The 27,984-nt window shown below is 48.0% G+C and overlaps 3 protein-coding genes across 5 annotated transcripts in view; 2 read left to right on the forward strand and 1 right to left on the reverse strand.

Annotated features, from left to right (window-relative positions):
- The window catches only part of TRIM67 (tripartite motif containing 67), a 46,975-nt gene extending 41,967 nt beyond the window's left edge, over positions 1–5,008 (forward strand). For both annotated transcript variants that reach the window (XM_041749699.1, XM_041749700.1), the window contains 3 exons: positions 486–789; positions 3,436–3,598; positions 4,673–5,008. In XM_041749699.1, coding sequence (XP_041605633.1) covers positions 486–789; positions 3,436–3,598; positions 4,673–4,738 — 533 coding nt within the window. In that variant the 3' untranslated portion in view covers positions 4,739–5,008. The remainder of the gene's footprint in view (positions 1–485; positions 790–3,435; positions 3,599–4,672) is intronic.
- Positions 5,009–13,172: 8,164 nt separating this feature from the next.
- Positions 13,173–27,984, reverse strand: C3H1orf131 (chromosome 3 C1orf131 homolog). Of its 2 annotated transcripts, XM_041749233.1 has the most exons (8): positions 27,856–27,984; positions 26,691–27,037; positions 16,863–16,919; positions 16,059–16,154; positions 15,829–15,915; positions 15,528–15,595; positions 15,249–15,301; positions 13,173–14,086 (listed from the first exon to the last, which is right to left on the reverse strand). In XM_041749233.1, the coding sequence occupies exons 1-8, from the start codon at positions 27,941–27,943 to the stop codon at positions 14,001–14,003; spliced, it is 882 nt and encodes a 293-aa protein (XP_041605167.1). In that variant the 5' UTR covers positions 27,944–27,984; the 3' UTR covers positions 13,173–14,000. The 2 variants fall into 2 exon arrangements, with proteins under 2 accessions (XP_041605167.1, XP_041605168.1); XM_041749234.1 differs by lacking the exon at positions 15,528–15,595.
- GNPAT (glyceronephosphate O-acyltransferase) overlaps positions 27,430–27,984 on the forward strand; it is a 34,026-nt gene continuing 33,471 nt past the window's right edge. Inside the window, exon 1 of the mRNA XM_041749231.1 lies at positions 27,430–27,573. Within this exon, the coding sequence (XP_041605165.1) occupies positions 27,553–27,573 (21 nt within the window). The 5' untranslated portion in view covers positions 27,430–27,552. The remainder of the gene's footprint in view (positions 27,574–27,984) is intronic.

The raw sequence follows: 27,984 nt of genomic DNA on the forward strand, positions 1-27,984 counted from the left end.
TTCCACAACCTGAGGACACTAGGGAACAGAAGGAGGGGCCACTCAGTGGGCTGCAGAATAGGAGGATGGAGTGTGGTGATTTTGGTTACCTCACTTGACGTCTCTGTGGGTCAAATCCTCCACCCAGAGTGGGGCACAGATGTCTACTTCCTCTAACTCACACCAGTGCATGGAGCTATTGGAAGGGTGTCAGAAACCAAGACTCCATAAAATGCATTTAGATTTGGGGCTCCGAGGCCCGAATGTCTCCATTCCTTGGCAAGGTTGGCTTCATGGGATTGAGAACTTGGATGAACACACATCGGACAGAGTGTGTGTGCATGCATGTACATGGGAACATGTGTGTGCCTGTGTGTGAACCAGCCAGGAAAGAACATTCGATGCTGGATGCCAACCTTCTGATAGATGCAAGTGAGTCTTCCTCTAAGCCCAGGTTAGAGACGGCTAGCGAATTCTATCCCTGACTTGGCTTCCTTCCTTTCCAGTGGCCTGGTTCACCTTTGACCCCAACTCTGGTCACCGGGACATCATTTTATCCAATGACAACCAGACGGCCACCTGCAGCAGTTATGACGACCGGGTGGTGCTGGGCACAGCGGCATTCTCCAAGGGTGTACACTACTGGGAGCTGCATGTGGATCGGTATGACAACCACCCGGACCCCGCCTTTGGGGTGGCCAGGGCCAGCGTGGTCAAGGACATGATGCTGGGCAAGGACGACAAGGCCTGGGCCATGTATGTGGACAACAACCGCAGCTGGTTCATGCACTGCAACTCCCACACCAACAGGTGCGCCGTCATGGGGTGTTTGGGAATGAGGGCCCTGTGGGGACAGCGTCCCTACTGCCATTCCCAAGTCCAGGCGTCAGGAATGTGGGGGAGGTATTTCAGCTACTTGGGTGTCCAATGTCCAGGTAGAAATGGAGTGTTTGCTTGTAGAGCATGCCATGGAGACTAGAGCAGCCCCAGGGCACAGGGCTTCACAGGTTACATGGCAAGCCCCAGCACCAGGGTCTTCCAGGCCTCTTGGCTGTCATTCCCCTCCCAGTCCTGCTCCTTTCTCCTTCACACGCTATCAGCAGGGCCTGAGTCCCTGCACCGCTGGCGCCCTCACGGCTGTGACAGGGTCTCTACAGAGGGAGCAGGTGCCATTGCCCTGGCAGTGCACCCTCTCACCACCCAGCCTCATGTGGGCTTTAACAAGGCGGAGCCTGCCCTCCAAAAGGGGCAGGCCTGGGAGGGGTGCTCACTGTCAAGGCCACCCCCAGCACCCCTTCACCCTGAGGCTGGCCCTGGGAACAGTGCTACCAGGATAGACACAGGGAGATGGGCCCTCTGGGGTTACTCTGGGAAGAAGTCACTGATACCTGGGCTCCTTCAGGGACTCGTGGGCTTCTTGGTCTCTCTCCTCAAACAGGGAAGGAAGGCAGTGAGCCCCCCACCCTCCCTTCATAGCTCAGTGCTCGCTTTCTCCTCCCACAGGGATTCTGCGCTCACACTGGGTCTGTGTGTCCAGGGTAAGGGTGAGGGATGGAAAATCTTTAAGGCCAGCACTGGCCAAGGAACCCAGAAATAAAGAACCATGGCCACCGGGAGCTGCCTCCTCACAGTGTGATCTCCCTCCTGGTCTGCTAAGGGCCATCTCCCCAGCCAGGAGAGGCAACGAGCCTCAAGGAGCCAGGTTAAGGCAGCCCAGAGGCTCTCAGTGTTCTGGGTCCACCTGTGGCTCCTGCAAATGGTCCCAGGGTTCCTTGCCCGAGCCTGGGTGGGGGGTGGAAGCCGATTGGACCTCTCCCACCTGCCTTTTCTCTGGCAGTGACTCCTGTCTCCAGAGCCTGGAGGAGGGGTAGCTCCTCTATCCCTCTGCACCCTCTGCCTGGGCCCCGCAGGCTTACTGGGTGCCCCAGGATGCCCAGGCACTGGACCTGCCCCGGTCCCCCTTTTCACAAACCACAGAGGAGCTGGGTCCAGACCCACCAGCTCCATCTCCACTTGCTTAAACCAAATGGTGCCAGATATCCTGCGGATGGGAGTAACAACAGCATTTACCGAGCTTACCTCCTGCCTGAGGCTGTCTGAAGCACCTGGTTGAGATGATTTCATTTAGTCCTCCCCAAAGTACAAAGGTCATTTACAGATTCTCCAAAAGGCTTAGGTTAAACCAGTGTCCCAAGTCTCGTGGCTCCCTAGCGGCTGTCAGGCCTTAGCTCGGGGCCCCGCCTCCGCTCCTGTGGGGGGTGGGGGAGCAGTGGGAGCCTGGGCAGGGGGCCGCCCCGGGGAGCCCAGCGCAGGGGAGCCCAGCGCAGCAGCGCTCGGGTGGGAAGCACGTGTGCGCGCCTCGGGCCGGTCTCTACCGCCACCCGGCGGTCAGTGTCTGAATAGCACCAGGGGCTGTTCGAGTTCCCATTTCCCACCTGCAGGATCCTGCCCTGAGATCGGAACACCGCCCCCCGCACCCCCACCCCGGGGAAACCTGTCAGCTTGGGAAGCTCCTTTCCCATCAGCACCCCGAATTTCCTCACGACCTTCCTCAAGACCTTGCTCTCTGCCCTGCCATCAGCCTGCAGCTGATGGGCTCCTGCCCCAGCCGGGAAATGGGTAAAAATGGTTTTCTTATCGGACTGGAGCAGCTGAAGGGGAGGCTGAGAGCTCGGCCCTCAGCTAAGGGAAGGGGGTCTGAAGGACCCTCTTCTAACACGGAGAGGAGGCGGGTCGGCCAGGGCGCCGCACAGGGCAGCTCACTGATTCTTCTCCCCCGTGGAACGTGCATTCCCACCACCGCCAAATGTAAGATCTAGACATTGACGGAGAGTTTCACAGTTTAGCCTCAAGGCTCCCACACCGTTGGCACCCATGGGATGGCGACTCAGACAGGGAACTTGAATCCAGGTTCAGCACCTGACCCTGCCATGCATGGCCTTGCAAGAATCCCTGGGAGCTTTCTAAGATGAGCTGAAGCCCGGTGGAGCTTTTGGAATCTCCCTAAGGCCTGGCTGTCAGCCTCTTTGCGGATCTCAACATCCTTACTGGTTAAAGCTGTAAAGGGCGCCAAATTATTTCCTTTCCCTGGCAGGTAAAGGAGCCTTCCCTACCCACGCTCCATGCTCCAGGTTTTCAAGTGGGACGGGCTTATCCAAACCCTAACTCCCTGGGGTCCAGATCTCAGGGATGGTGAGGATAAAAGGGACAGAATAAGCTGGTCCCCTATGTTAAGGAAGCATACACACAGGATGAGGCCTTCCTGTGTGGCCCTTAACTGGAGAGTGTGCTTCAAAAACAAGTCTCAGAGCCCAGAGGAATAGCTCCCTACACTACCATGGGGGCTGTGTGTTTTAGGTGAGGATATTCCCAGCATCCTTTAGGTGACTCTTCTAAGCCATCGCCTACATCCCGAGCAGGTGTGGTGATGGGGCATCCTGGGGCTTCTCTTTCCAGGACGGAAGGCGGTGTGTGCAAGGGGGCCACTGTTGGAGTGCTCCTGGACTTGAACAAGCACACTCTGACCTTCTTCATCAATGGGCAGCAGCAGGGGCCCACAGCCTTCAGCCACGTGGATGGGGTCTTCATGCCAGCCCTCAGCCTGAACCGCAACGTGCAGGTACTGCGTACCCCTCCCCGCAGGAGCCCAGCTGACTGCTCGCCTCGCGGCTCTGGGGCCTCCGAGGTACACTTGGACAGTGCAGGCTACGAAGGAGCTCACTGTTGCCTGCCCAGGCAGAGAGCTACCTACCACCAGCCCACCTGCCCTGGAGACAGTCTCTCGGGCATGAACACTTCCTACTTACTCACTTGCAAGAAGCAGAGGCTTTAAGGTGGCAGCTTGTGGAAACACAGTTGGAGGGAGGGGGGAAGCAGGTAGGGGTTCCATTTTCTGGAAAGGGTGCAATGGAGGCATCTGTTAGGCAGTTGGGAGGAAGTCAGCGTCCCCTGGCCAGCTAGAGCCAATGGCCCGGTGTGGCTTTCCCCTGAAAGGAGAAACACAAAGGAAGGCTGGAAGACACTAGTCCTAGGGGCTGTGAGTCTTCTGCTCCCTCTCACCCCGTCTGCCCCCTCTGGCCCTCACATGAAGCAGGCAGAAAAGTTGTCCTTTTAGATGACAGGGCTGGGCCGTCCTGGAGGAGGCTCAGGAGGTCCCAAAATGACAGAGACAAAATGGGAACCCAGTAAGGGTGTGAGGTGAGCACACTTGGTTTCAAACAGAACCCTTCTCACCTCTGGGAATCCTGCTTTGTGTTGTCCACTGGCTCTGAATATTGACAGGGCAACATCAATCCCTGATCCATTGATTTGTACCTCCACTCATTCACAAAAGGGCTTCGAGGCAGCCTGAAATTTGGGCTGTTCTCCCACGGGGCTAATAGAACAGGTGTAGGAGAGGAACGAGGGCCACGGAAAGAAAGCAGAAACAGACAACCACGAGAACGGCACACCTGCTGTGACAGAGCCTCAGCCTTGCCTAGGCTCCTGGCAGCTAGGACAAAGTGGGAGGTCCAGGCACAGACCGGCTCCTCAGGGCAAACTCAGACCTTATACTAGTGCTGGCGAGCAACACAATACACAGCATAGCCCACAGTAGAGAGAGGCCCCAGGGCCGTGGCCCCTGTGCTATCTGAGCACTCAGGGTTCTCGTGGTGGCCTCCCCTACCTTCACTCTCCGTGTCTTCTTTTCCAGGTCACCCTGCACACAGGATTGGAAGTGCCAACAAATCTGGGGCGGCCAAAGCTGTCAGGCAACTAGCCTCCCAGCTCCAGCTGTTCACTGGCACCTGGGAAAAGCCCCATCACCCCTCAGTACGTTCAAAGAACCCATGAGGGTAGAATGATGATGTCATGAGTGCAGCCCCAGCAGTCGCTGAATATCTTAGAGACATGTTTTCTTTGGGAGATGCTGAATAGGTCTGCAGGCCATGCTTGTTGGGGCAACTGGTTAAACTGGCCACTTGTTAAAGTGGCCACTCGTTGGTGGTGAACATGGGTGTGTTTCACTCTGTTTCATTCCTCCTGGACATTGCAAATACTCACAAAGAAGGACCTTTCTCCAGGGAGTGAGAATGCATCCGGGGTTTGTGGTTGTGTTTCCTGCCATCTGGTTTCAAAGCTTGTCTTTTGGGGGAGGGGGGCAAAAGGAGGCCAGACTGGCATCCTAAGAGCAGGAGGCAGGAAGACACTTTGGAATCCCATGCCCCGGATGTTGACCGTTTGCTGGGACATCACTCAGTCCTGAGGCTGCAAGTTCTCATCTTCACCAGGAAATGTTATCCTTTTGCATCTTGGTCCTGGAGCCTCCACTGTGTGATGCCCTTGCAAACCTAATTCAATGTCGATAGAAAGGGGCATTAATTTTGACGTTCACCACTCCCACTGAACTATTGAGAACTTTTTAAAATGGTTTCCTATGGTCCTTCATTAATCAACCAATCTCTCTGTCTTTCTGTCTCTCTGTCTCTCTCACGCATGTGCACAGTGTGCACGCACACACACATAATAGTTCACTAAAATTCATTTACTTGGTTCTTAGTTCTTAAGCACGGGAAAATACTGAAATTGGAATGACAGAGTGAGGAGTCTTCACCTGGTGGCTCTTTTCTGATGCAAGCCTGTCATGAGTTGCTTTCTTCCAGGCTGAGCCCCACCCAGATTCGTAGCACGTGAGGCACGAGATGGGAGGCCATGGGGGAGCCTCTTAGAGCCTCCTACCTTTGCTTGGAGACCCATTCTACTGTCATCCTGAAGGCAGCAGGTGGCCCCAATGGTGGTTCTGCCCCGGGGCGTGGGGGGGGGGTGCAGATCCTCTGAAGAAGGCAGCAAACAGCAATATCAGGGTGTTCCTTGCCCCCACTGCCCAGAGTCCAAGGCTGAGAGGCTGGAGCCCAGCCTCTTCCCTGGGAGCAGGGACCTTCTCCCAGAGATGCTCACTGAGTCATCTACATCTCTCGCAAAGAGAGCTCGCTTTCAGGGCTCTGAGCTTGCAGCCTGCCTTGGTCCTGTCCCCAAAGCATGTTTCCATCTTCTCCTGCTTTTCCTCCCTGTCACCTGCCACCTCCATTTTCCATCTGGTTAGTGAAACTTCTCTCTCCTTTTTCAAAGAATATATTTTACCAAGCATTTTATTTTGTCCATTTTTCTGGATTGGATTTTTATACAACTTAGTCCATAAACCGGCAGCGACTGTTTACTCTGGTCTACCTGCTCGTCTAGACGCTGCCCTTTCCGAGTCGCCCGGCCAATGCTGTGTAGATCCTGCCCCCTAGCAGCAGATCCGACAATCCTACCTCAGAGCCCACGCCCTGGGCCGCAAGGCTACCTTGTCCCCACCACCTGCCCACGCTGCGGCTGGCATCTCCAGGAGCTGCTTGGTGCTGTTTAAGCCTCCATGTGCCCCGGTCCTGGCGGTCACCTGCAGGGTCACCTGCAGGGTCACCTGCAAGGGCAGCTGCGGTCCTGCCTCTTCATTCTCCGCCAGCTGCATGGTTCCTTGGGTGCACGGATGTGCTCTTCGTCCTGTCCCGGAGCTCCACCAGATTCCCCTCCCCGGGGGTGTCACTCCCTGGGCCCCAGGCTGCCCGTGTCCTCTGCTTCCACTTGCCTTTGGTTTCAATCCTTAGCCATAGCTCCAGGTGGACTCAGCGTGGAGGTGGGGAGGATTCCTAAAGACTGGAGGACACAGAGGAGCCACGGCCGGCAGGTCCAGGGGGCTCGGCTTTGGGAGAAGAAGGGCCATGCTGGGAGTGATGCTGGGTGTGAGTGTGGCCGGGAAGGCGGCGGTGGCTTCCTGCAATGGAGTTCCTCATGAAAGGCTGGGGAGCATTGAGAATCCCCGAAGCCTGGCCCACCAGGTGGCCCTGTATCTGCCTCTTTGGAGAGGAGCTGCTCCAGATCAGCTGGACTTGGTGACATCCTCAGGACAGCCAGCACCTGGGTCAGACAGATGTGCAGCAGGGAAAAGAAGTCCTACCACAGCAGGTGATCTTTTTAGGAAATAAAAGATAATTTTCCAGAGCGAAGCCTCCAGAACTCTTGGCCACTTTTGCAGTGGGTCTGCAGCTCCCGGAGGCCCCGTGAGTGCCTGGAGCAGGCGCCTTTGTACCTTCTCCAACTCCTCCAGGAGCCCTCAGCAATACGGCGATGCCAGGCATGTCAGACTGTCCTGCAGCCACCTCTCCTGCCCTCAGCACAGAACACCTTTCAGGGACGAGAATGGACCTAGGAGAGAAGGCAGGTCTGGGCCACACACCCATTGTTTTTGAGGGATCAGCCAAACACAGAAGGAATCATCAACAGCTTATGGCTTTATGTCACCCTCGGAGATTTGGGAGTACAGGCGATGGATCATGGGTTTCTCATCTGCCATCGAATTCCCTGTCCCTTTACAACGTGGTGGCATTTTTGAACATAAAGTCATATCTAGATGATGCTTTCGTTGGGCTGGCTGAGGAATACCGTGGTGTTTGTCTATGGAGCAGTTTCCATGAGAAAGGAATTCAAAGTAATTTAAGACGTCAAGTTCTATTGCATTGTAAATACTGCCTCCTTAACTACCGTAAGTCTGCAGTTCATTCTTTGCTAGTGAGTGAGTTTGATCAAAGTGTTTGCCTTTCCTTCTAGAATTCATCTTTTTTAAAAGTGTCCAATAGCAACTCACTGCATAGCATCCTAGCTCCTAATTCAAAGAAGGTAAGACATTATATACAGCCCTGCTTCCCCCCTTTCTGTCCTGTTTGGGAAAATAATGATTCTAATTAAAGTAGATGTCAGTCATCCTGCCCCACAATGTGACTGACCTAAAAACTATAAAACTGTATATACTTCTAGGCTGAATCTTCAGCTCTGTGTGAACTCTAGCTGTGACAGAGCCGCAGACCCCCCACGGCCCACTGAGAGGTTGGAGGATGGGCCATGCTTTCCAGAGTGAGCCTGGGCAGAACCGGAGCTCACCAGCAGCCTTGGGATCAGGCCTGTCCTCCTTGCTCGTGCTGCCCGGCGATGCCCCTCCCATCCGGTGCCCCCTGCCTACCAGAGCACTCTCAGGAAAGGATCAGAATGCAGGTTCCACATGTGCTTCTTTCGGGGATTTTTGCATCTTAGCCTTAATTCTGGTTGCAAGTGAAAGGTCTGGTCCCCTGTGAAGGCACGTCTCGGCAGATGTGCGGGCAGCTCTTCCGTGAAGCTGTTGCGGGTCCATCCCATGGCCACCTGCTCAGGGTGAGAGAGTGAGGGTAGGGAAGAGCCCTGGGAGGGACCTAGCATGTGATGCTGGAAAACACTATCACAGGGCCCACGGAGGGTGCCAGTGTGCCTCTAGTTCAGCAGTATCGCCATTTAGGGGTGATTGATCCTCTTATAGTTGGGTGCTGTCCTGTGCTCTGTAGGATGACTGGCAGCATCCTTGGCCTCCACCCACCAGATGCCAGCAGCAACCCCCGTTGGGTGTGCCAACTGTCTGTGGACATTGCCGCATGTCCCCTGGGGGACACCCGGGTTGAGAACCACTAGGCTGTGCTAGTGGTTTGTCCTGTGTCGATATGTAGAGTGATGTGTGGGGTGTCCACGTCAGCGTTACACGGAAAGCCCATGTCACAAAGCTGGGGGCCTTCATCTTAATGCCCCAGATCAGGATTTTCCAAGGGTCTGCAGTGTTCTGCCAACTGGGGAAGGTGGCAGGAGGTGAGGTGAGCCATGAAAGGAAGCCAAGTTGTCAGGTCTCACCTTGTATTTACTGAAGTTGCTCCCCATGCCACACACCCCTTCCTAGAAGGCAAACCTTATTACCTTCTTTTTCCTTGGCCACTTTCGATCGGAAGCAACAGGAACTTCCTAATGGATATGTGGCCTTTGTCTGGTTTTAAAAATCAAATCAGATCTCATTAAAAGGTATTTTAGGTCTATGCTGATTCTGGGAAAGGTCCACTTTTGTTTTGCAAGCAAGCCAGTACCTGTGCCTGTTGATCACATTCCTTGGCAGTTCCTCCTGGATGGGAACAGGATCCTGGTGGCTTTAACTTTAAATAGACCATAAAATAGGTAACAGTAGGTTTGGGGTAGGATGTGTTCATCAGATACCAAGTTCAGCCCTCAGAAACCCATCTCTTTTTAAGCTGGCTTTGATATTGGTTCATGGTATGGGTGTGGGCAAACATCTTAAGTCTTTCTGTGCCTCTGTATCCCCACCTGAAAATGAAACCAGTCATACCAACCTACCTCCTCTGATGCATTGTGAGGATTAGAGAATAACACTTTTTAAAGGAAAAAATGTAGTCTTTCATCTGAGTCTAGGCTAATGGTCCCCATTCAATAAATTAAGGCTGTGTGGTGACTTTCCAGAATGTTTTCTGACCACAGTGTCTTCCATTCAAGCCTCTTAATGACCAGCCTGCCGCCTGGCCTTGACAAGAAGTTGACATTTCAAATAGGCTTCACATGACCATTCAAAGCAACACAACACCCCAAATGTTCCCATTCTCAGTGAGGCCTGTTTTAACAGTACTTTCTGTACAAAGTTCTGTAAACAGGCTATGTACATATCAGCATTCTCATTGTTGGTCCCGAAGGCATCGGAGTACAGAGCCCCTGTAAAACCTGGAAAGAGGTCAACCTGCCTTTCTGCCTCCTTGGTCACCTTAAATTCTAGTATCTAAGGTGACCCCAAACCAGAGTGTAACTCCATTGGTTCCCAAGGTGTCAGCAGGGGAGCAGCTCTGAAAACCAACAGGCTAAGAGTAAGACGGGAGGCACCCGCATGGCGGCTCGGAGGCTGCTTCACAGTCGTCTCAGCCCTGGGATCTATTTGCACGACCCACTAAGGGAGAGTTCCTGGCTTTCTCAGTGAACGACATCGTTGGCTTCAGGCAGGGGCTGGGAGTTGAGACCTCATCTGGAGTCTTGTCTGGAGGCGTCACTGTTCTCTCAAAGAGTGCAATTCACCAAGGGCGCAGGCTGCCCACCCCAGTCCTGGGAAGGACCCCAGCAAGGTGGGCACCACTCATCAGGCCAGGCCCTCAGACAGGCTCTGAGGAAAGTCCCAAAACAGACTTCAGGTTTGGAAAAGTGACTGCCTGTGGCTGTGGAAGCAGGAACGTGGCAGGTGTCTGCTGGGTGACAGCCCAGCCTGGGGACAGACCTTTGGAGCTCCTCCCACACTTGGTGACAGGTATCCCAAGCCAAGACTTCCTCAGCACAGAGAGGAAGCGCAGAGTAAGCAAAGCAGAGGATGTTAAATGCATGATGTAGAATTGCTGCTTTCCCACTAAACTGTTGTATGAAGCATGAGAGATTTGTTTCACGTTGGCAAAGGAATTGAAAAAGTAACAAGCTTTGTGTTCTTGTTTTGACTGTCCACAGAACTTCATGTTCCTGCCTTTACCTGTTTTTCTCCCTCTCTCTGACCCCACCCATCGCATCCAAGTCCTGTTGGAGTTGTTGGTATATGGTGGCAGCTCTGGGTCCCGTTGGTGTTCATGTTTCACTGGAAACACGGGGGTGGGGGGGGCAGCGGGGAGGTGGAAATCAACTTTTTTCTAATTTTTGTATTGGTACCCACAAGCGTTTGTATTTTTTGAATTGCAAACACTGTGTTTTCTGGTCTTTGGGGGTTGGTTGAACTTTGTGTATTGCCTTTTGGAAAACCTGAGTTTTATCACAGTCTTAAGCAGATTTGAAATAAATTCTTTTGACACTGCCAACAACTTAAAGACAAGGCATGGTCTGTAATTACTGTTCAGCAGCAAGACAGGCCTCTTTCCCTGCAGGCCCTGATTGCCAGTGGGTGGCCGGGGCAGAGGCTGCAGGCCACCCTTTCTCTCACCTAGGTCTGGGCCTTGTGAGGTGCCAGTGTCAATATGGCCACATTGCATGTGCCCATGAGATCTTGAGGTGATTGCATGACTCAAGAGGATAGGTTCCATCTCAAACAATGGGGAATTTGTGCATTAATTCTTGCAAGGGGCAGCAGGGCTGGAAACTGATAACAGGTAAACATATGGTTTAGATACATCCATGAATAAACATTGATCAGAGGTTACATGGAACAGATTTGGGGAGCACATCCTTATAACCTATGAACACCCAGGAGACTGACCAGCCCCTTCAACCACACAGACTGAACCCAGGTGTGTCTGACCTGAAATCTGTCCCTTGTAGCCTGCCTCAAACTATGATCCTCAGGAGCATCCATGTCACATGCCTCTCAACAGCCCCTTTGGCCTGTACTCACAGTTCAGCTACCCGCTGGATCCCCAGATGACTTACCTGGGTAGTGATGATTGAGATGAGGCAGCAGGGCATTTACTAGAGGGTGCTCTGTGGATCACCCCCCTTGGAAGCAAAGAAAGCATGGACTGGCCACAGAGTTTAAGCTGTACCACAGACCCAGTAAAGGCCTCGGTCAGTCTAGGCTGCGAAGTGAGCACTGGGTTTTAACATCCCTAACTCAATCCAGCACAGACTACGGGCCACCCCAGTGTGGGGGCAGGTGAAGTGATCCCCACTCAGAACAAGGAAGTAGTAAGTATTCATTCCTGAAAGGGGATCTGAGACCACATGGCATTCACCATCATCTCTGTACCACAGATCTATGCTTCACTGAAGTCTGGGGAGCAGCTCTTCCAGAATTCCAGTGAGGGAAGCTCAAATAAGGCTAGGGATTCAAACTACTTGTCCTGCCACTGTAGCTAGTCTTGGAGCTTCGAGGGACGCTGTCTGCCTCTTCTCCCACTCAGTCTAGACTCCACTTGCCCTCACCTAGTCACCCTCTGCTATCCTTGGGGTTTGAGCCTCAGGTCACCAGGCCCTTCTCATCCAGGGTTGCTGTATTTGTCTATTGACTATCAAAATCAGGCAAAAGGAATATGAAGAGATGCCTGAGGGGACTGCCTGGGTGCAGACTGTTCCCTGCCCTCACTGGGTGACAGCAGCCTTTATCTCCGCTTGGTGGTCACGGTCAGCCACCCCCACAAGGTGGTGGCTCTTCTTCTCTGGACTACTGGGTATTCGGTGGGACATGTGCTGTATTGTTTCTTCCTTTGGGAAGCAGGGTCTCCAGGTCTGTGGGGACGAGAGTTGTGGAGACAGGAAACGGTAGGTCACTGGGAATAATGGTAAGTGGGTTGAGCAATGGTTGATCTGCCAGATGTGGCCAGGACTGGAAGAAACCCCTGCAAAGGGGAAATGGCAGTATGAAAACAGTAAGGGGACACTTATCCACTGCACTGAAGCTCATGTCCATTTCCTTTGTGGCTGTTGTCAGAATCTTCATCATAACCATCTTCCTCTGAATGACGGTTTTTCATGGTGGCTTCTTTCTGCTGCTAGTATTGCTGGAAGAGACTTTATCAGCGGGGAAATAAAAAGCATGGTCTTAAGCATGATCACCAGCCCCTAAAATAACAGGTTTCTCTTAGTCCCTAAACGTCTGAGTATTTCTAGAGCACCCAGTGGTAACAAAATCATTCTTTAAGTATTAATTCAATAAATTATAAAGTGAAACTAAAACAAGGTAACTTATACTTAGAACTTTTCCAGAACTGACCAGCCTGCGGCTGTGGTCCGGAGTCTAAGTGCTCAGCTGTCTGAGCCACTTGGCTCATGGAGGGCAGGGTGAGGGAGGCTGCCTCAGACCCTGGGCTTTCTCTAGAGAAATGGAGTCAGACTGCCCCAGAAGTCACTCTGATAGGTCACTTCTAGCTCCTGAAATGTTTCCTGGTGCTTTGTCATGCTTGGGATCTTCTACACCTGTTTTTTTTAAAAAAGAAAAATCACTCTTAAAAACTGCCGAAACGTATATCCTGCCAAGTAACACCTTCCAAAATAAATTTGAAAAAGAGGACATGGATTCCACTCTTGCTTCAGTTCAGAGCTTTCCTGGAGCTCCTCATTTGGCAATGCCTTTGGAGTCAAGTTCTGACCTGCACAAGAACATCAGCCTTTGTTTCGACCAGAACCTTACTATTTACTAGGTTTGGATCAGAACTTTTTGGTCATAAAAAAAGAGTCAAAATTAACACCACTGAAGACTTTTTTTTTCTTAATGAGTCACAAGCTTTGAGAAGTTCCCAACACCCTCAGCAAGGGCAGTATCATTAAAAAATAAATGTTTAGCCACCCGAGGTGATTATCTTGAAGGAGATAACATTAGCATACGTGTCCATACTAGGACATGAGTTAAAGTCTCTGCTGTGTTAACAGTCACAGCCACATTTACTACAAAGTTGTGTTTTGTTTACATAACTTCTTAGGAAGGACATTTTATACAGTGGGGAAGCTAAAACTTACAACTGTTTTTCCTATAAAACAGCTGACGAATATTCACACTCTTGATCTCTTCATGATACAGTATCATTACATCACTTTTAGAAAATAAAAGGCAATTTGGGGGCACCTGTGTGGCTCAGTTAGTTAAGTATCTGACTCTTGATTTTGGCTCAGGCCATGATCTCAGGGTCATGGGACCAAGCCCTGCTCCATACTCCATGCTGAACGGGAGTCTGTTTGGGATTCTCTCACTCCCTTTCCCTCTGCACCCTCTGCCCAGGGAGGAGCATTCATGTGCTTGCTGTCTCTCTAAAATAAATCAATCTTGAAAAAAAGAAAAGGCAATTTAAAGCTAATCATTAGCATTTACAAATCAATAAATTATTACATTTATGAAAAATTACATCACAAGCAAATGTACAAAACACCAGGGAAAGCGAATCTAGCATAAATCTTGCTGGAGAAGATTAAACAATCTTTTCAATAGATTTGTTTTATACTCCCAGCACTGCTGTCCCTTCTCATGCTCATCACTGTAAAACAGACACTTAAGAAATGACAAACTTTATTATTTCTATTTGACATTTTTTCCTCTAAAATAGAAAAGCAGTCTATGAAATATGAAATAAATAAGAATAATCTGGAAGTTTTGTGGGAGTCCAGTTTCAGTACAACGTTCTTCCCTTTATTTTATGAAGTATTTCATTTAGCCACTCGAGACGAATTTATTTTCTTGATATCAACCTGGCTCAAAATCAGGGTCCCATTTTTGAATTTTCCAACCTGCCCAATCCGTCCATTTGACAAAATACTGGGAGCTGATTTCTTCTTTTTGGATTTCCTGCAGTTAAAGGGAGAGAAAAGTATTAGAGTTAAGCTTATGAAGATGGATTGCAGCACCATCAACCAGGTGACTGTGGTCTGCTCCTGCAAGCTCCTGGGATCCTCCCGTGCACACCACCCCCAATGCCCTACCGCAACAACCGCCTGCCTTCCTGTCTCAGGGCCTTTGCACTGGCTTCTTCTTCTTCTTCTTCTTTTTTTTTTTTTAAGATTTTATTTATTTATTCACGAGAGACACACAGAGAGAGATAGAGGCAGAGACACAACAGGTAGAGGGAAAAGCAGGCTCCACGCAAGGAGCCCGACGTGGGACTTGATCCTGGGTCTCCAGGATCACACCCTGGGCTGAAGGCGGCGCTAAACTGCTGAGCCACCAGGGCTGCCCTGCACTGGCTTCTTCTATGTGCAGTGTTCTTCTACAGATCTTTCTGGGCTGTCCCCTCCTCTTCACTCAGTTCTCAACTCAGAGCCCACCCTCAGTGATTTTCTTTTATAATGCTTTATTGCAACCTCTTCACAGAACCTTCCGGCACCTGACATCCCCTTGCTTACCTGTTTGTATGTTTTGGTGTGTTTCCCTCACTACAATGTAAGGTCCTCAAAGGCAGGGATACCCCTCGTGTGATCATGGCTGTATCCCTGACACCTAAGACATCTATATGCTTGGCACGCAGGGGACCCTCAACAGACAGACATATGTGGCCAGGATAAATGACCATCCGCATGCCAGGTCTCCAGGAGTCCAAGAAAAAGGTTAAGATGTCAATTTTGAAACAGTAACTCAAGGAGGGAGAGAAGGCATTTTTGAACAAAAGCTAAGAAACAAGCATGAAGCAACAAAATCAACACTCTGTTACTCAGATGATGGTGCTCCACCTTGTGTGGTATGGTAGAGGACAGTATACAGCCCCAGACTGCGCTATTATGTGGGCAGGCTCTTGGGGGGGGGGGGGGAGGATCCCCAATTAGTTCTGAAGTAGCTGTTTGATCTGGGGCAATGTCCTAAAGCCTGTCTTCTCCCAAGACTAGATCAGAATGCACGGAGACAGTGAAGCACTCTAACAGGTCAGAAACACCAGGTAAACTCAAGGTGTTATTTTCAGGACTAACCAGTAGGTTTATCCGAATAACTCCCCCTAGTACCTGAGGATTTCACTCACCTGTCTTCCTGCCCTCTCTTCTTCTTTTTCTTGAAAATATCTGTGTCCTGGGCCTAATTTCAGGATTTAAGACAACATATATGTCAATAATAGGTAATGGAGAAAAAAAAAAAAATAGGTAATGGAGATTCAAAAGCAGACAAGAGGTTTGTGATCAAAAGCCAGGGAGACACCATTTACTTTTCATCTTTTTCTCAAAAGCAGGCATATTAAACATACACTCAATTTCATCCCAAAACTCTCTCAAGAGTGTGAAAGGTCATTCCAGAAAAGACTTACAGGAGAAATATGAAATCTTCCATGAAAGGGAGGGAGCACAGGATCCACCCCTCTGTGGCCCCTATGTTCTATACAATGTAAAATACAACAGAGGAAAAAGATCACAGTAGTTTACATGATCTGCTGGCTTACCTGGCTACTGCTATAGAATGCAACTGACCTGAATGGGTCGGGGAAGATAATCATTTCACCCTCTATCTTACTGTGGTCTACACTGCTTCCCCAGGTCCAGCATTCCCCTGTGGCCAACCATAGGCAACTTCCTGTTCTAGCTTAGTAACAAAAAGGCTGTTACTCGTACCATTCTCTTTTCTTCTTCCTTTGCTGCCTTTTTTTCTTTGATCTGCTCCTGCAGAACCTTGTAATTCACATAACTGTTTTTGGGAGGCTGAAATCCAAGGGGGGAAAAAAGTCAAGAGATAATCATTTTTTATTTTGCAAAGATCTCTCGGTGACCCCTGTCCTCCCTTGCCCTGGGATCTCCCCTTCCTGTATCCTGTCTGCTGATGGAAGACAGAGGCAGCCCCTCACCTTAGCACCCAGCATGATGGCACGTTCCCGTTCCAGGACTCGTTCCTTTCCCTTTCCATAACCTGAGATCCCGAACCGGTGCACTTCCAAGCGAGCCTGTGGACACAGACCGGAATCAGATCCAAGTGCATCCCAGAGACTCCAGAGAAGAAATACTCCCTTGGAGCAAGACACATCAGACAGGATGTGCTGTGGCAAAAACTCTGTTGTGCTGTAGTTTGCGGAGCTTTGTGGAGGTCTTAACAATAATCTCATACCATAACCTCACAACGCACATTCTCCCATGTTGAAATTTGGATAGCAGAAGCAAAGACTCAGTAGCACACAAACTAGCAACAGAACTAGGATTGAACGCAGAGTTCTGTATACTCTGTGCTCTCTGAAACAAGCTATTACACTAATGGGCAAGAATTTCGACCTAAAAGTACCTCTCCAAACACTCTTACTCACACCAAGAAACCATTTCCTCTAGCAGCTTCAAACACAGATCTATGTTTGTCTTTTTTTTAAAGATGCTGCAGAGGAAGAGAAAAAGCCACTGATGCCACTCTTAGCAATTGAGTTACCTCCTCCTTTTTTCTCATGCATTTTAAAAACCTAGTTACAACAGGAGAATACACACATCCCTCCCTACTTTCTTACTTACCACTGCATCATGGGCACTGCAGTCACAAACCATCATGTTTTAAATGACAGCCAATTCATCAACTGATGTAGTGTGATTTACTTCAACCACTGGACATGTAAGCATATTCTTTGTTTGGTATTATAAAGCTGAAAAAAAATTAAGTTTCAAACACATACCTTCTCTAAGTTAAATTCTTGTCTATCCACATCTTTCTCAAGGATACTACCTTTGGTCTGAAAGAAAAAAAATTCTTATTAAGATCATCTGTTTCTATATCGTTGGAGTATTTGTCATCAACAGAGTAATCATATTTTAAAAGGCCCTGAAACTGGCCCAGATGCCTAAATACCAAACAATAACATAAGTATGTTGCACAAAAGCTGTAATGGAAGAAAAATGGAGAAAAGAAATGTTAAGGTCTCAGAGCTTAAGAAAGGATAAGAAATTATTTTAAGATACAAAAATAATAAAAGACGATGAGACCAATGTCTGTCTCTCATAAATGACATGCAGATTCTGTGCAGCAGGGGAAACAGTCTAGAAGAGGGTGACTAAGCAGGGATTCTGGAGGGTAAACATTATATATATATACACACACACACACACATATATATATATACACACACATATATATATATATATATTTTTTTTAGAGGAAAGTGTGTGGATGAGCTGAGGGGAGGGGGAGAGGAAGAGAGAGAGAATCTTAAGCAGGTTCCACGCCCAACATGAAGCCCAACTCAAAGCTCAATTTTAGGACCCTGAGATTATGACCTGAACCGAAACCAAGAGTTGAATGCTTAGCTGACTGAACCATCCAAGTGCCCCTGAATATTATATTTAAATAACTCTTTCTCTCCCTTCTTCCTCCCATTCAGCCCTTAAAATAATGGCTAACAAAACTCTCTTAACCTAGATATTTCTTTCAGGAACCTCACAATTCTAGAAATGGTGGAGATTTGGTTTATAATTCCCAGTAGAAAATAATAATGCTGCAAATGCCTTCAAAGCATGACTCTTTACACTGATATAGCCACTCACTAGCTTTGGTTACCAATCCACAGAACTGACCAGAAGCTTGAGATTTTAAGGGAATATACTGTCACATCTGGCTAACAGCAGCAGTCACTACCCAACCCCATCCTGGACCAATAGGAAGCAGGCTCTAAAAGCTGTGAAGCCTCTAGAAAAGGCCCCCCTCTCCCTCAAAGGACAATGTTGAAGACAGGTAGCCAGCCAGCCGCTCACCAGGGTGGGACCTCCTGCCATCCCGCTCAGCAGGGAGCTCTGCAATGTACAGGTCTCCCGGTCTCTCCTTCTCCAAATGGAGCTGTACTTCAGCTTATCCTAGTCTGTTCCCCCAGTGTGTATTTTGGGTGTGCAGGTCACTGAATGCTTCCACAGGTGACAGGCTCTGTCTCTGTGAGGCCATACACTGATCTCACAGAGGGCTTCTTACAATGAAAGTGGATAAGGCGTGCGGTGGTAAATGTCAGTGAGGTCCAGTAAAAAGGAAGACGTGGCCAGCGCTCTCATTATTAGCTAATCCACTGTGAAATAACAGCCTCCAGCAGTCACCCCAGCACTGCTCATCTGCTGGCATGCTGCATGCTGACACCCAGCTGGACAGGCAGAACATGGTACCATGAAGGATGACTGCCGTGCGCTAAGCATGTGACCCTGTTCTGGGCTCTCAGTCACAATAAAGGCATCTTCCACATTATTTTACCAAGATTCCTGACTTTTGTTATGCTTCCAATTTTCTTCCATCATGTATTTCACAGAATCGAATGCCTTAGTTAAGGCGATGGGCACACAGAGGACACCAGGCACTTCCATTCCTCTATGCCAGAAAGTCTGATTTCGTGTTCCATGACAGAAAAAAAATGCTCTATTTACCTTGAAGTTAAAAAACCTTTTCCATTGGCCTGCACACCCAATCTATTTAATATGATAAACAGTAATACTACTTTTGGAAAACAAATTGCTTATATCTTAATGAATTCAGGATTATCCAGAACCTCAAATGCAAACTGTATGCTAAAAAGAAAAACTGTATGTGGTTCACAGATCTCCAAAATCCCATGAAACATTTACCTCCTTTCCTAAAAATTTAAAGAGTTCTTTCTCTCTCTTCTTCCCTCCCATCCATCCAATGAAAGCAACTAATTATGTCTTCTGAGTTGGAAATTTCGTTCAGGAGCATGAGATTCCCAGCAGTACTGGAGAAGTCACAGATGCCCTCAGCAGCCCTGTATCAGATCAGCATGAGGAAGGAGCAATCTAAGTGGACCTAAGTCCTGTGATAAAATCCCTGGCCACCTGTGTGACAGTCACTGTGGGGCCAAAAGCCCTGTGTCTGGGGGTGAAACTGACCCATGGAGAAGAGGGTCACAGCCTCTGAGGTCCCTGCTTTCCCCTGCAGCCCCATAGAACACCAAGTCCTTGCACACAGGCCTCCATTTATCCTGGCTGCGGGGACACGCAGGCTGAGGGGCAGTGTGGACAGGGTTAGCAGGTGTGGTCGGTCACACATAGACACCTTGCTATTCCCTCTGTTATCATTTCACTAGAAACATCTCAGCTTTGCAGCTCTTGATGTTTGAGAAAAGGTTTGGATTCTAGGTCTTTTTTTTTTTTTTTTAATAATAAAAGCAAACATTTAGAAAATAATTCTTAGCTGTCTTGTGATGCTGAATCCATAGGCATGAAGCCACCAATATCTAATATCGAAAAAAAATCTTTTTATTTATTTGAGAGAGAGTGCATGTACAAGCAGCGGGGAAGGGTAAACAGGAGAAGCAGACTCCACGCTGAACAGAGAGCCCAATGTGGGGCTCTATCCCAGGACCCTGGGATTGTGACCTGAGATGAAGGCAGATACTTAATTGATTGAGCCACCCAAGTGCCCCCAATATCTAACTTTTATTCACAGCTTTAAAGACCTTTCAGTCCATTATTCATCATATATTGCCTGATTTAGAAATCATCAGTAGTTTTGCCTGTTTTCTTTTCCCTCATGCTCACTGTAGCAGGAAGCTTACTACCTACAGGCAATACTAGGTCCTCCCCTACTTCTTGCTCCCTGCTGGAAGTTTGGCAGGGCTACATGACTTTCTTTGGCCAAAGAAGTATGAGCAGAGGGGACATATGCCCCTTCCATATGGAACTACTAAAAGCCATTCACTGACTCCCCTTCTTCACCAAAGCAACTAACAGCCTTCTTTCTAGACGGTGGAGCCCCTATTATCCTGGGTCCCTAGATGAGCATGGTGTGGAGCAACACACTCTGTCCTTGCTAACCCTGATGGACATATGAAAATAATTAACTTTGCCTTCAAACCACTGAGATGTAGGGAGCATGTTACCAAACCACTGCCTAATCTATCCTGACCTGTAAAGCCTTACTGTCCCACACACAGGAAAGAGAAATGTTTGCAGATTTTGAAAACCTGCATGTTAGGCTCTGAAGAAAGAAGAAAGCTATAATGCAAAGAAAAGTTCAGGGGTGCGGGATAAAAGCTGGCAGTCTCCTGGGCTAAGTGAATGCGTCCATGGGCTGACTTTGCTGACCACGACTATTTTCCGCTGCACTGGTTAGATTCTTTTATTCTACTAGTTACATTGTCCAACCTTTGTCCAATGAGAGAGTAGTTCAGTAATTAAACACTCTTTTTAAAATTCAAGCAGTTCTAAGAACATTGGGAAATTTATTCAAATCTTCTAGAAGGCAAATTACTTCAACTGTGTTACTCTCCTCCTAATACTTAATCAAAACTGGATTTGCTAAACAGGAGTGTGGAACAAAGTTAAAGGGTGCCCTGGAGCATGAAGCATTTCAGGGATGAGTCCTAGGGAATGATCTAGATATTACAAAGGTTATGAGAGCAGTAAAGAACCCGTGGCAGTAACACAGGGACAGGTCTTTCTATCTAGTGAAGATTCTAGACCAGCGCATTTGTGTTACTAAAAAGATGAAGAGCCTAACCTAACCTGCTCTCGCTCTCTCTGTTGTAGCAGCTTTCAAGCCAGAAACCCTGGGGTCAAAACCTGAGCTCTGGTAGTCACTTCACATCCACAATCCTTTCTGTGGAATTCTTAGAAAATTCAGGAGCTTTCACATTTGAGAAAGGTAATATTGTGAATGTACTGATACAATATACCATTTTCACTGGGGGACAAGACAGCACCTCATGATTAAGTACATTTATATTTCTGCCGCAGTGTCTATGAATATTCGTGCCAAATGGAACAAACAAAAATTATTCCTTAGCCCCATGAGTTGAGTTCAGATCAGCTTTTGCTGCCCAATAAATCTAAAACACAACAAAACTGTGACTTCCAAAGCTCTGGGGTTCTGGAACTGTAGATATGGGGTGACTGACAGTTTAAATGTAGGCAAGTATCTTAACCTAAGGCATCGATTTCCTCTGTAAAATGAAGACAGGGTCCATGAACTGTGAGGATCCAGTGAAATAATGAATTAGTGAACAGAAGTAATCACCTGTGATACATAGTATGCACAGGAAATCTTATTTATTAAAGTGATTTACTGCATGCTTAGTAGCAGTCTGCATGTACCTGCATCCAGGCCATAAGGGCCAAGAGCCTCTTCTGATCTAGAGTCCACTGTTCTATTATTTCTATTCCCTCTTTCTCATCCCTTTTCTATGGAGGCCAAAAAGAAGGCTAAGGTCCAGGACGCAGATGCTACTAAGGGTAGAGAAAATAAAATACTAAGATGTATCCCTTGAGCAAGCAACACTTGGATCATTTCCAGCCACACCTGGTGCTTTCAGTCTCAAGACCTTTCTTCCTCACAGGCAGCCTTACACTCATCCCTCAAATCCGGAGTCTAGGCCACCCCATCTTGAACCAGAACCACTGTAGGAAACTTCTAACCTAGTCCCCCGTAGGCCTCTTGCTACTGCTTATCTACAATCTACCATACAGGGACCTCAGTGAACGTTTAAAATGTAAATCAGATCACCTCGTGCCCTAAAATTCTTTGTGGTTTTCTACATACTTTAAATTTCAAAGGCCTTGGCCTGTCCCTCTACCATGGCTTGGACTCTTCTCCCCTTTGTCCTACTCCATTAGGTTTCTAGCTTCCAGAACCCAAAGGCCTTTTCTTTTCCCTTTTTTTTTTTTTTTAAGATTTTATTTATTTATTCATGAGAGACACAGAGAGAGAGAGAAGCACAGACACAGAAAGAGGGAGAAGCAGGCTCCATGCAGGGAGCCCGATGTGGGACTCGATTCCGGGTCTCCAGGATCATGCCCTGGTCCAAAGGCAGCGCTCAACCACTAAGCCACGGGGCTGCCCTCCATAGGCCTTTTCATACCTGTCATGACACTTCTGGCTCCTTTCACTGGTAAGCTTTAGCAGAGCCTCATGTCACCTCCTCCGGAGACTGCCTGCCCACTCTACCAAAAGGAGGTTCTTCCTATTAACTCTCAAGACTATTTCTCTCCCTCAGGGGGTTTAAAACTCCTTATTTTATTAATTTACCTGATGCTTGACTCCACCAGTAGACTGTAGATTCTATGAGGGCAGAGGACTATATCTCATTCACTGCTGGATCTCCTGGGTCTGGCAAACAGGAGACACCCAATTATTCATGGATTAAATAAGGAAGATCATAACCTACTATTTCCTGTCAAACTACTTCTATAGTCACTGCTTTATAAAAGGGATATGATCAGTTAGTTCATTTGCAGGTTAGACAGTTGGAATGGGTAAAATGTTATATAGATGGTGGCCAAGTTCCCCGATTAATCCATTAAAAGGCGTGTTATGGGGAGGATTCCCCCACATAGCAATGCTCCCACACCAGCTACAATTCAAACTAATGGTGACACTCTCCACCTGGAGATAGCATCAGATTACACAGGTTGAGGGCTCAGTCCTACAAGATGGCCACCCATCTCATTCTCCAGCTGCAAGTTCATGCTGTGACCTGTGTGTGCTTCTGACCACCTACAGATTAAAAGTTCCCATGACTCCCTCCTTGGGTTCCATTAGTTTGGTAGGGTGGCTCACAGAATGCAAGAAACCTGTCTAACTTACTAGAACACTAGTTTATTATAAAAGAATATAGGGGATCCCTGGGTGGCTCAACGGTTTGGCGCCTGCCTTTGGCCTGGGGTGTGATCCTGGAGTCCCCGGATTGAGTCCCACGTCAGGCTCCCTGCGTGGAGCCTGCTTCTCCCTCTGCCTGTGTCTCTGCCTCTCTCTCTGTCTCTCGTGAATAAATAAATAAAATATTAAAACAAAAACAAACAAAAGAGAATATAACTCAGGACGAGCCAGATGGGGGGATGTACAGAGTAAGATAATGTGGGACAGGACGAGGCATTTCCATGTCCTCTCTGAGTGTGTCAGTTTCCAAGCACCTCCACACCATCACCAACCCAAAAACTTTCCAAACTCTTTGGGTTTCTACAGAGGCTTCATTTCATAAAGTATGACGGAATAAATCATTGACCACAGGCAATTAATTGAGCCCATTATTTCCCCCCAGAGGTCAGGGAGATGGGATTGAAAATTCCAAATTTCTAATCATGTGGTTGATTCTCCTGGCAACCTGCCCTAATTCACTCACTATAAAAGATACCTTTACTGCTCTCATCACTTAGGGAACTACAAGGGTTATAGGAGTTCTGCACTAGAAATGGGGGACAAAGACCAAATACATATTTTGTATTAAAAATCACCATACCACACCATGAACACCTGTTTTGATATACAATGTAGTTTAACCACAGTATTTACGGCACAAGCCTAGGGAAAGAAGGTCATTTCCTGGGTTCAGGCAGGGCCAGCTGGGTTGTCCAACTTGTCAGTACCTCTCATGTATTCTCCAAAGAAAACCAGCTGACTCCATGAAGGCTATCATTATCTTATTAGACATTTTTGCTGATTCCATGTCTGTCTGAACTGTCCTACAATGACCTGTAAGCTTTCAGAAAACAGGGGTCACAACTATCTTTTACCGCATTATACAAACTCTTAGCATAGCATCACATATCCTAATTACTCCCAACTGACCGACTGACTATTCCTTAGCTGGCATTCCCAGGATATGCCATTAATAATTAGCGTCATATTCACTGGTATTTGTTTACATGTTGCAATGTAAACATCCTGAAGTCTTGTACAGGCTTACGTGTTTTTACTGTGTTCATAATCTGTCTCTTTAGCCAGACACATTCATGTGTTCAAAGGATAAATTTTAAAAAGGAGGAAAGGACAGAACGCCAAGGACAACTGAAAAATTTCATTAAAGTCAGGAAATCCAAAATGTCAAATGAACTGAAGTTCCTGAGAAAAGCCAACTACAGTGAAAAAGGGATCAAAAGGGAAGAGAAGGGCAGCCCCGGTGGCCCAGCGGTTTAGCGCCCCCTTCAGCCCAGGGCATGATCCTGAAGACCTGAGATGGAGTCCAGGGTCCGGCTCTCTGCATGGAGCCTGCTTCTTCCTCTGCCTATGTCTCTGTCTCTCTCTCTCATGAATAAATAAATAAAATCTTAAAAAAAAAAAAAAAAAAGGGAAGGGAAGAAGATTGGAAAGGGAAGAAAGTATCCAACAGCTGGCAGCAAATGTTCTATTATTAAGAGACAGAGAAATGCACCCATTCAATGCCAACATTTTTGTCCTATTAGAAACTTTCCATTCTACAAAGAACCCAGCAAGTGTAAGAGGAAACAGAAGACCGAGACACCTGAAGAAATGAGGGAAGGTACTCAGATGCTTTGTTCGCTAAATTCTCCAAATGCAGAATTAGATATAATGCAAAGCCAACCTTTTCCTTTGTGTGGCACATAGAGAAAGTACTACTCTTGGTAAGGTGCACAACAGTTGGCTGTGGTAATACCAATCACTCTAAGTTCCCTGCCTGGCTGAAGGGCCAAGGGAATCCACTTCCTACCCTGCCTTAACAGTTCCCAGTGTCCCATGTTTGGAGTATGAGTTGGAAATTGACCTAGAATCCTAAAATCAAGGTAGAGGATTACAAAAAGCACTTAGTCTTTGAAGAAGGCAAGCTGGTGAGTGTGACATGAAGAGCTGGCTGAATGCTAGGAAAGATGACACAGATGGCTTTTTAAACCATGAAATAGATGTGGAAAGCACTGGACACTAGCATATGATCACAAGTTCATCAAGAAGGATGCATGCCTGACTATCTTTGTGGTGGGTTGAATTGCTGTCTCCAAAAAGACATGTCCATGTCCTAATCCCCAGAATCAATGAATGGATCTTACTTGGAAAAAGGGTCTTCATAGTGTAATTAAGTTAAAGATCTCACGATGAGACCCAACCTAGATTTCAGGTGGGCCCTAAATCTAATAACAGCTGTCTTACAATAAGGGCAGAGGGAGATTTGAGACTCAAACATATAGAGAGCCACATGCAGATGGAGGCAGAGTTTAGGATGATGCAGCCACAAGCTAAAGAATGCTTAGAGACACCACAAGCTGAAAGAAGGAAGGAAGGATTCCCTTTCAGAGAGGAGTGTGCCTAGCCAACACCTTGATTGTGGCTTTTTTGGCCTCCAGAACTAGGAGAGACCAAATTTCCATCCAGCAGCCCTAGGAAACTAATACAATCCCTTTTTCCTTTTATGAGACAAAAGTTTATAGGACATGAGGAATCCAACAGAAATAGAATATCTGGATTTTTGCAATATATTTGACAAAACTATAATATCCTTGTGGGAAAAGCTGGATAAGCAATGACATCTCTCTCTTGGCCTGAATTTTGAGTTAGACTTACAAAATTCAGTCTGAGAGAGATTACTGCTCAGTGAAATCAAATTGCTTTCCAACAGAATGTAAGTTCCTTGAGAGAGAACAGTTTTCTCTCTTGCTCAATGCTGTATCCCGGTGCCTGAAACAGCAGCCAGAAACAGTTGTTGAATGACTCCGTTTTCTCTGAGCACCGTCAAGCAGAAGGCTTATCGGTATGAAAAGATCCACTCAGCAGGCTTGCATTTCTCAAACTCTGCAGATTCCTAAGAAAGTCTTATTTTCATATTTGGCCCTTGGCTGGCTCCTGGGAGCTGACCAATTGGAATATTGTCTGATAAGAGTGTTTTTGCATCCCCAAGCCTTGAGCCAAGCCACACCAAGTCTGCCCAGATCATTTATTCTAACAACGTGATTTATGGAGAATACCTGCTTTTATTCTAGGGGTCTAGAGCTTTAGTAACTAAGGTCAGTCTGCGTGTCTACATAACTGACCTCTAACAAAAACCCTGGACACCCAGGCTGGAGCTGAAAGTGGTTAGCAACACTTCCCACATACTGTCAGAGGACACTGCTGGGGATATGAAACATCCCATGCAACACCACTGGGAGGGGATATCTAGACACTTGCACTTGGTTTCCTCTGGCCTGACCCAATCAGGCTTTTCCCTTCACTAGTTTTTACTCTGTATCCTTTTGCAGTGGTAATTTGTACCTGTGATGATGACTACATGCTGAGTGTTGAGTCCTGTGAGTGCTTTTAGCAAATCCTCAAGCTTCAGGGTGGTGCTGGGGACACCTGACGCGGTCTATATAGAAACTAGAAACTCATCTAGCGGTGCCTGGCTGGCTCAGTCCCTACAGCTTGCAACTCTTGATCTTGGGGTCATGAGTTAAAGCCCCATGTTGGGTGCAGAGATAAATAAAGAAAAACTTATCTTTCTAATTTTTTTTAATAAAAACTTTTTTTAAAAAAGGTTTTATTTACTTAAAGAGAAAAAGAGATTGCACATGCCTGTACGAGCAAGTGGAGGGGCAGAGGGAGCATGAGAAGCAAGCTCCTGGCTGACTAGGGAGACCATTGTGGGACTCAATCCCAGGACCCCAGGATCATGACCTGGGCCAAAGGCAGACACTTCACTGACTGAGCCACCCAGGTGCTCCCTGCAAACCTCTTTAAAAAAAAAAGGAAAAAATACTTATCTAAAACTGTGATATCAGGGTTTTCACCATATACATATAAACCAACTCATTACCTGCATGTTCTCATTTTGATCTAGCTTCTCTTTTCTTTTTTTATTTCTGCTGTGAAATTCTATCACTTCTACTTGCTCCCTGCTGGTCTTCAGGGTTGAGGGTGATGCTGCAGCACAAGGGTCTTCTGGTCCTGAAGGGGGTTCTGCAGGGGTCACAGCAGGAGTGCACTGCAGCTCCTCTTGGAGTTCCTTGAAGAAGCTGGAAGCACTTTTCCTTTGGCCTCTTACAAGAGAACGAGGTAGGGGAGCTGGCTCTCCTGTCACTGCCGCTGGGGTCCCAGCATCTCTCTTCTTGCTTTCTCCTTTCTTTTTGCTCCTTTTCTGTTCTGCTTCATATTGTGTTTCTCCTGTTTGTTCAAACGCAGAGTGGAAAAATAAATAGCTTTGGTTTTATCAAATCGTTAAATCACATGACTGCGCTTATGTGCAAGCCAGGGCTATCCACACCCAGAAATACAAAGAAAAAAAGTTTTATTTTTCTTCAAATGGGGCTGTAGTTGCACAATTATTTTTACTGTTTAAGCAAGCTCAGAATTTCGACCAATGGCTCCACGCTAAAACGCATCTTGCAGTATCAGGTTACAAATTTAAGAAATGTTTGCTCCTTAAAGTCCCTAATGCCTTGGCTCTCTGCGTTGTGCGAACAAGGGATGTCCTCTAACGTGGAGCAGGTTCTTAGAACGTGTGGAACCGCCTTCTGGCTAAAGTGCCAGGCGGCTGCCAATCTGTAATAACTTTCTATTTCCTTTTCCCCAGGCCAGATTAAAGGAGAGCACAGACTGGCCAGCTTGGTATTAGAAAAGGCTGTGAAAAGCTTTACGCGAAATGCTCTAAGAAGTCTGCGGAGAGGACACCCTAAAGGATGGAGCTCGGCCGAGACAAGGTGGTGCCGACGCCCCGGGGTCACGCGGGGCTGGGGGGTGGCGCCGGGAGGGCGGGCTTCCCAGCGGGCCGCGAAACGTGCCAGGGTGGGCTACCCCGGGACTCAGGCCCCGCGCGCATCTCTGTGCTCAGGCCGAGCACCTCGGCGCCCACGCACGGACGACTCGGGCTGTCTGTCCCTGGATAACAGAGCCCGATCACCGCAGCGGTGTGTGCGGACCCATCCAGGGACCCCGGGCGGCCCAGTCCGCTCTCCACGTGGGCTCCGAGGCCCCGCACTCACCAAAGTCGTAGAGGTTCCCGAGCAGGGCGTCCAGGAGGGTCCGAGAGCCCGCGGCCGCGCGGGCCCCCCGCCCCCGCTCCTGAGCCATGCGGGCCGCGCCGCCGCGCTCCCGCCCACAGCCCGCGGACA

This window comes from Vulpes lagopus, chromosome 3, assembly GCF_018345385.1.
Source record: "Vulpes lagopus strain Blue_001 chromosome 3, ASM1834538v1, whole genome shotgun sequence".
Lineage (NCBI taxonomy): Eukaryota > Metazoa > Chordata > Mammalia > Carnivora > Canidae > Vulpes > Vulpes lagopus.